The sequence below is a fragment of the Protopterus annectens genome, chromosome 6.part1, assembly GCF_019279795.1.
Source record: "Protopterus annectens isolate FY-2018-M chromosome 6.part1, PAN1.0, whole genome shotgun sequence".
Classification (NCBI taxonomy): Eukaryota; Metazoa; Chordata; order Ceratodontiformes; family Protopteridae; genus Protopterus; species Protopterus annectens.
In genome coordinates, this window is record NC_056738.1 from 484,975,565 (window position 1) to 484,984,200 (window position 8,636).

Consider the following 8,636-nt stretch of genomic DNA (forward strand, 5'->3'; position numbering starts at 1 on the left):
GCCACATGCCACCAGAGCTTTAGCCACTTCCATAGCTTTCCTAAGAGGAGTGGCAACAAAGGACATTTTAGAGGCTGCTACATGGAGCTCCGTGCATACATGTACCAAGCACTACAACCTGCCTTTATACTCCAGATCCCGAGCAGGCTTTGCTTCGGCAGTCCTGCAGGGGATTTTAGCTACACCATCATCATCATAGATCCATCCACCCCCAGCTTGGCTATGGTACTCAACCCATATGTTATGACTGCAGTTGCATTCTTGAAGGACATAGTACAGTTTTGTAACAAGTGTAAATCAACCCAGAAGAGTTAATGCTCAGCAGCAAAACGGCAGGATAACAGTCAATTTTGCTAAAACAATAAAATTTTTATGAATTTAAAGTATTCATGTTGTTGATTATATATATTGATTATACATGTTTTATAATTATTCCTATTTTATATGATTTTATGAGTGCTTACATCTTTAAGATGTTGATAGATTTGGGCTTTTTTTGTGTATTTAAATGATGCAGTTTTAGTGCTTTGTTGTTATAGGTCTGTGTTCAATAAATTATATACTGTTTTACAAAATTGACTGTTATCCTGCTTGGGATTTTGTGATTCCTGAAAAACAACATTTTACTGGGACTCTCCATTGTTTTGCACAGCAGCTGCTCGTTTTTTACAATAGTACAGTTTTGTACCTACCATAAATGTAGATGTCCGATAGATATGCAACTGCAATCGGATTTTCCCACCCTCTTACCCCTCTGTATCCTTCTTTTTTGGGTCCCTGTCCCTTTTCCCATTAGCTGGGGGTATTTCCTATGGTGTATCTGTTTATTACTGTTGTGCATGTTTGGGATTATTTTTATCCATTTACCAAATTTAGCCTTCCTAGGAGGGCACCTGGCATCTGGGGCAAGAAACACTGAAGAAGATGGCGTCGGCCGATGCCTTTATACTCCAGCCGCCAGACGCCGGAGAGGAGGCGACACCAGCCGACGCCGGACCCAGACTTTGGAATTCGGCCGACCGAGGGCTGCCTGAGGCAGGACAAACCCATATGTTATGACTGCAGTTTCATATCTATCGGACATCTACATTTATGGTAGGTACAAAACTGTACTTTTCATATTGAATGGGAGACTTCATGGGGACAACTGAGGAAGAGTTGTCATGCATTAACAGTTGCACTTAAGTGCATGTTTAGAGAACCTCTTAGCTGTGAACATTGAAACATTGCATCATGAACCAAAAAGCACAAGATACTGGTTTTCTTTTACATTTATGTGTACCTGTGTCACTGTTCTAACTGCGATTTTATAAAGATGTTTGTTTAAAAAAATGAGCCAGAATGCATATGGAGAGTCATATGCATGCATACATTAAGAATTTGTTTCAGACTTCATTACTTTTTAGAGAGAACATGTTTTCTTTCCATCCTGTCATGAGTTCTGGGTCAGTTCTTGAAATCTAATGATTTCTTAACAATTGGCACTTGTGAGGGTAATGACGTTTGAGGAGGGGCTTGATTGATGTGATTGGAGGACCACAGTGGGAAAATTATGATGAAAATGTAGACAACCAACAGAGCTGTAAGGATTTGCTTCAAACATTGCCCAGGGAGGTCATTACTGCAAAAACATGCTATGCACTTTTTTAGCATTTTCATCTTAATTTTCTGATCTTTAGACTGAGTGTAATATGTAAGTCCTGTAATAATGACATCAGTGGGATATTTCATTAGGCACATTAATGTATATATTTTTCTCATTGTACTGTTTCATTTTATTGTGAAGTATTCCTAAGAGAATTAACCTTTCTGCAAAACAATGCATAATGCAAATCCCTCTTTGTAAAGTGTATTTAGACTTTTAAAGATGTTTTAATTAATAGCTGTTGAGGTATGTAATATTCTAAAACTAGATTTTCTTTTTTCCAGGGCTTTTGTTGATGCCCGTGTGCAACCCATTTATGGGGGAACTAATGAAATAATGAAGGAACTTATTGCAAGAACGATTGTGAGTGATAAGTAATTGAGAAGATTGCTGCTTCCAGTCCATTTTTGTGCACTTCAGTTTGGGTTTCACTATGAATGTAATTCTTTGAAGGGAAAATTAATGGAAAAGAATGTGTACATTTAATTTTCTGTACAGTTATCACATTAAGATTCAGAAGCTTATGGAAATAATTGATATTGAAACTGAAATAATTTAATCTTCCACAAAATTTTCTGGGCCAGGTGCCATACACTATTTCAGTAAAAGGCAGCAAAATGCAGACATCATCTCTGAGAATTTAACATTTTATCAAGGATCTATCAGGCACTAGATCATAATATGTTAAAATATTTTACTATGTATTTTAAACGCATCTCCAACATGGTTATGATTCCACTGAATTTTTATTTACATTGGTTTTAAGTGGCCAATATATTCCATGCCATGCATTGTTGCATTTGCAAACAGGCTAGTTTATTCTCTGCCTTTTTTGTAGTGCTCTTCATGTTGCTGGAATCCATTCTTTGTTTTCTGTAAACATTACAATTTTGTTATACTCTTAAAATATTAAATTTTAGTGGAGGGCTGTTGTACAAGGATTATTGTCATTATGTTTCTTTAACTTGGACTTGCATAAATGTGTTAATTACATGGGTATCTTCCTAAATATTATGTCGTGCTGTAGGCATCCTTGTTGAGGAATGTAATTGTAGTTATATAATATTTTACCAGTAGTACATTCTTGAGAGGCTGTCTGATAGAGATGTTGCTTCCCCTTTTCCTGCCTCTTCTGTTCAAATTTATCGATAACTGTTCCGAGGTAAAGTAGAAGACCAGTAGCCTGTCAGTTCCACTTGAGTATTGTTGAAAGACCCTATAAGTCTACCTCATCAGTATTCCATTCCATATACCTTATTGAATCTTTCTGTTGATCTATATTTAACTATCTTCTGCAGCAGGTCATGTCAGGGCCCCCCACCATGGTCTGTTAAAAATATACTTCCAGTTGCCACTTCTACCCTGTTCTAACTTTAATTAAAACATAGTTGCTCAGCAGTGCAGTAAGTCCTCCCTTATCATGCCCCACAAACAGCTTTTTCCCCAGGTGTACATGCCTTGCGGTTATTCTTTATTCTTGCTTCAGACCTATTCCGCACACCCTTTCTTGTAACATAATAACCTCCTATTCATGCTGTTTACCAACTTGGAAGCTTTTCTTATTTGCTCTGTAAGACCTTCAGAATGGTTTATGATATACCTGCAGTGGTCTTACCAACAACCTGTGCTGTGGAAACGTCATCTTTACAGCCTACCCCCTTGCTATGCAACCCAGTGTCCTGCTGATCTGTGTCATAACTCACTCACACTCTGGTTTTGTTTGCATTTGACCGGGATTATCACTCCCATTTATTTTTTTCTTCTGTGTTTTCTAGCCACAGTTCTTGATATGTACTTTACTCCCAAATTTCCCCTCCAGAAGTGCATTCATTTTGCATTTCATATTAGAACCTAACTGTTTTTTTGCAACCCCTTTATCAAGTTTCACTGCAGACTTACTCAACTTGTATGAGTGACTTATTTCTCTGGTGTCATTAATCCATCCATAAAAATCTGAGTGCTGACTGTTTCATTGATTCCCTTCTAATTTCTTTGTCAAGACTGCATGCGTAGTAATTGAGGGAAAGAATACCTGCAGTGATTGCAAAAGTCTGTCTTTCATATATGAAACAGTGTATTATTGTGGGTTAAGAAGCAGTCACCAGCAGCAGACACTTTTCATAGGTTCATATGTAGGTACTAGGCTATTGGCCCTAGGGCCTATATAATCCTAGCCAAACAGTACCCTGGCTTTTGCCACCCAAGAAAATTATTTTCCTGTTCCCCTGTCAAGCAGAGCCACAGAAGTGATCCCCGGGGTGAATTTCCTATCTCACATCCAATCATCAAGATTTTTCTTGAAGAGTGCTAATAAGGAGCTTTGTTTGATATAGATAGGTAGTTTGTTCCAGAGTATGGGAAGTCTGTGGGACAGGAGTCTATCCCTCCAGCATGTTCTGTTTATTGTGGTGACAAGGTTTAGGTCCCTAGAGCGTGTAGCTCAGAGGGCTTGGGATTTCTTTAAGTGGAGCATGTCCAACAGCTCTGGGTTTGACATAGCTTTGTATGTTAGGCAGAGATTGCCTCTGAGTAGGCGATGTGCGACAGAGTAAAGCTGGAGTTTTTTGAGACTGTCTGCATAGGGCATCTGTTTGAGGCCGGTAATCCTCTTTATGAGGTATTTCTGCGGCCTTTCCAGTTGTAGATGTCTTGTGAGGTACATACTAAAAGGGGCGCTGTACTCTCTAATGGGTCTAATGAGTGATGAGTAGAGGGGAACAAGACCACTTTTTTCCTGGATGAGAAACCTTTTGTGATGAGGTGTGCCACATAGAAGGATTTCCTGACTACTGTGGCAATGTGATTATCAAAGGAGAGACTACTGTCCACCTGTGTCCCAAGGTGTCTTGTCACACTTTCGTTGTTAGACTACCGCTTATGTGGTAGTTCATGGGTACAGAGTTTTTACCAAAAGGGATGACATTGCACTTTTTGGCATTGAGCTTGAGGCCATGGCTTTGACACCAGGCATCTGTCTCGGTGAGGACTTTTTGTAGGATGTCCACATCGTTAGGAGTTTTGATTATGGCACCTAGTTTGCAGTCATCTGTGAACTTTGTTAGCCAAAGACCTTCTGTGTTAGCCTGTACTTCAGAGAAGTAGATACCAAACAGGAGAGGACCTAGGACTGAACCCTGTGGTACTCCACTTGTCACTGGTCTGAAGTTTGATTTAGAGTCTGCTACTTTCACAGTGTGGGTTCTATCAGTGAGCCAGTTGGCAACCCATTTTGTGACATAGGGATTTATACCTAGTTTAGTGAGTTTATCTATAATTCCAGAGTGGGGGATGGTGTCGAAAGCCGTGGCGAGATCTAGATAGGCTGTGTGAACCACCTTACCCTCATCTACGGCTTTGGTGACCACTTCAAAGAAGTCTGTCAGGTTTAGGAGACAATTATCTGCCTTTTACAAACCCGAACTGGGTAGGGCCCAGAGTTTGGAGTTTACTAATGTCATTGTTTATAAGTTCCATGATGATACATTCCATAGCCTTGCAGACCAGGCTCGTCAGGCTAATGGTGGCGGTAGTTCCCGGGGTCCGTGGTGGCTCCCCCTTTGTGGAGCGGGATAACCGTTGCTGTGCGCCATTCAGTGGGCACAAAGCCTAAGGTGAGGCTATGACTGAACATGATAGTTAGGTGGGGTGCCGGTTCATTCTGTAGTTCATGTAGAATGCAGCCTGGGATGGTGTCAGGTCCCATGGATGCTGTGTTCTTGGCTTTGGAGAGTGTTTTTTTTTACCTGTGCAGCCGTGATTACAGGAACTTTGCATTCTTCCGGTATAGGGATGGGCCCTTTAGGGGGTGAGAGAGGGGTAAATTTAGCACTGAACCTATCTGCCAGGATGTTGGCAATATCAGTTGGTTCTGTATATTTAGTGCCATTGTGCTGTACTCAGAGCATATCTGAGTGTTGCCATTGAGATTCCTTGACATAGCTATAGAATGCTTTGTGGTTGTCTTTAGAATCAGTAGCGATTTTGTTTTCGTAACTAGCTTTGGAGGATTTTATGCGGGATCTCAGCTTCTTACTGAGGCTGACCAAGGAGTTCCTCCAATCATGGAATTTTACTCTTTTTTTGCAACAGTTTCTTTCTTCTGTTGTAGAGTTTGTTTATGGCAGGGGAGCACCAGATTTGCTTCCTTTTTTTGGAGGCTAGCATCTTGGTTCTTAGTGATTTTAATGGAAAAGTCTCATAGACACAGTCTTGTGAAGGAGTTATTCTTAAATATTTAGACCTGCTGCAAAGATGGTCACTTGAAAAGCTACTTTTGAGACAAATTCTTATGCAAGTATAATTGCTGGTAATGAAAGCTGAATATTTTAGATACAACTGTATTGCATTCTAATACAGTACAGCAATATTAGGTGATATCTCTTGCAATGCTTTCTTCTTCATTGTACATATTATTTTAGTATAATAGGGAAAACAAAATTATGCAGGTTTGGAGTCTAGAAGCTTCCTACATATGATATGAGAAACATTTATTTTTCTTTATTTTCTTTACCTACTTTATCTTTTGTCACATTTTTTCCCATCAAGTAATGGGTGTAAACAGAGTGGTAGTCTTCAACAGGCCACTCCATCAAAGGATATACATAGGCACCTCCTACAGACAGTTTAGAGGCTTAACAGTTCATATAAAAATCTTGTTTGTAATATGTGGGACAGGACTGGAAACACCCACAGAAATCCGACTCAGACACAGGGAGAATGTGTAGACTCTGCAGTAAAAGTACCCAAGCTACGAAATGACAGATAACCATGTACTGTTAGGTTAAAATAGCAATGATAATCCCTTCACAACTGTATTGTTCTGATTTATGAAAAAGATATTTTGAAATTTTAGTTGCCATACATTATTCATATAATTTGTTAGTTCTGTTTTTCTTTTAAATATGTTTATCATTTTACAGTTTTCCTGACAGCCATAATGTCACACGTTTCATTCAGTAACCTGCAGAAACATATCTTTGTGACTGAGTAAATCACTTGTACAAAATTAATGGCTTCATTTTGCATGTTATTGATATTACTGTTCTGATTCCATACCTAAGCACTGTCAAGCTAATGCGTACCTGTTTTAATGGTGCTTCATAGTTTTGCTAAGAAACTTTAACATGTTAGAAGAGTAAACTTATTGAATGTACACTTTTGTTTTGTAGAAAATAAAATGTGAATTTGGCATCTCATACATTGTGTTGGAAACATTTTCTTGTGTACATACACAGTCATGCTGGTCCTTCTCTGCTCTTTATTGTTTTATTTATGCTTTTGACATGTACATTTTGACTGTACTGAAATAAAGAAAATAACCATTCTCTTGTAGGCTTTAGAAGAAATAGCGCTTTGCATCACTACCAGGATATAGCACCTACAGAATATGCTGTAGTTCACACCACTAGATAACTGGCCATTCCTTTATGGGTGCTCATGCACATGGACCCTGCTATGAATCTGTATATTTTGTTAGCACAGAGCATACTAGTGGGTCATTTAAGGATTGCTTCAGAAAGTGACATTGTTATTAATTGCATGTCTTTTTGCTGAATGTGTTAAATGCTCATCACAGTCTCTTCTCATAAGCAGAATAACTGGACCCTCTGAATTTGCTGTAGTTGTTGCAAAGCAGGGAAGAGTTAATGCCTCATTTTTCTCTTTTAATTGTTTCACTGTGTAGTTAAATGTTTTATGTGTAGGTATATATGTGGTCAAACTGACCTACTGTAGACAAATGAAGTGTTGAACATCATATTTGAGATGAGTAGGATTGAGTACTGATGAAATTTCAGCATTGGGGTATTATATGCAAATATTTGAAGGGTAGGCTCAAGTATTTGAAGGTTAGGCTTTTAGGGTAAGAGTACGAAATAGGGAAGGGGATATATGTGTTTGAAGTGTGTGCATTTGTGTCTGCATGTCTGTTTAATGGTATTGTTAAGGAAAGTGTATTTAGTAAGGTAATGTGTTCGGCTGGTATTAGGGTTAGCATATAAGAGAAAGGTAGTACAAGTGTGTACCTGTTTTCACATATAGGTCCATTCATCTGTTAGATTGTATGAGAGGAGGGTGGGAACAGTACAGTGATGGAGGTTTACGAATACAAATGCAGAGTTTCCATGCATAATTATGTATGTGACACCAGCTTTATGGAATGCAGCACATTCAGTGGCAAATTATGCAGTTGGCTTTGCTGTTTTCCGTTATTGCTATTAAATTGCACCTTATTGGACTCTGTGACATGCTCTGTCAAATTTTCCCTCATACAGTGCATTGTCTGAGAAGTTACACTCTGATTCAGCCCTCATCTTCATATGCTGGAAATCGCTACCTTACTATCTCAAATGAACTCCAAACTAAAGAGGATTGAGACATTAACAAACCCTTTGACAAACTGTGGAGTACCCTTCTATGTTGATGGGGCTGTCACTTGTGATATATGGACCAGTTTTCTTATTCCTCCAAACCAAGGAATGCTTGTGTGTGTGTGTAGTTGGAATTAATATTTTTAACACTGGAATCAAACCCTTTAGTTCTGCTTATTGAATTGCCCTGTCTGTTCAATGGCTATTTCTAATGTTTGACTGTTTTAATCTCTGTTCATGTTTGTGTTCTCAATAAAGGAGTTCCTTAAAAAAAATCCACACCTGTTTGATTATGTAACATTAAAAATGTGATAAAATTCCATATCTATCATTTTGAAGATGTCCAGTTCCCAGAAAAATGCACTGAAAAGAATATAAAATTTAAAAAAAAAATGCTTGCTTGTCCTTTAAACATTTCAGCCATCATTATTTTTTTATGCAGTACTGCTTTACTTTATCTTTCCTGATGAGTGTTTTGATTTTACATGTAGAGAACTTAACATTTCTTCTCACTACTTGGCTAGTTATGTTTGCACCAAATCCTTAGTGATCTGCTGTTCTCGGTATAAAGAAATTAACATTGCATGTGGAGTTGTTCAATCTCGTTTATTCTTTACTGATGG

General features: G+C 38.5%; 1 protein-coding gene across 2 annotated transcripts in view; it reads left to right on the forward strand.

Annotated features, from left to right (window-relative positions):
* ACADL (acyl-CoA dehydrogenase long chain) overlaps positions 1 to 3,864 on the forward strand; it is a 603,582-nt gene extending 599,718 nt beyond the window's left edge. For both annotated transcript variants that reach the window (XM_044075941.1, XM_044075942.1), the window contains exon 11: positions 1,930 to 3,864. In XM_044075941.1, the coding sequence (XP_043931876.1) occupies positions 1,930 to 2,023 (94 nt within the window). In that variant the 3' untranslated portion in view covers positions 2,024 to 3,864. The remainder of the gene's footprint in view (positions 1 to 1,929) is intronic.
* The last annotated feature ends 4,772 nt before the right edge of the window (positions 3,865 to 8,636 follow it).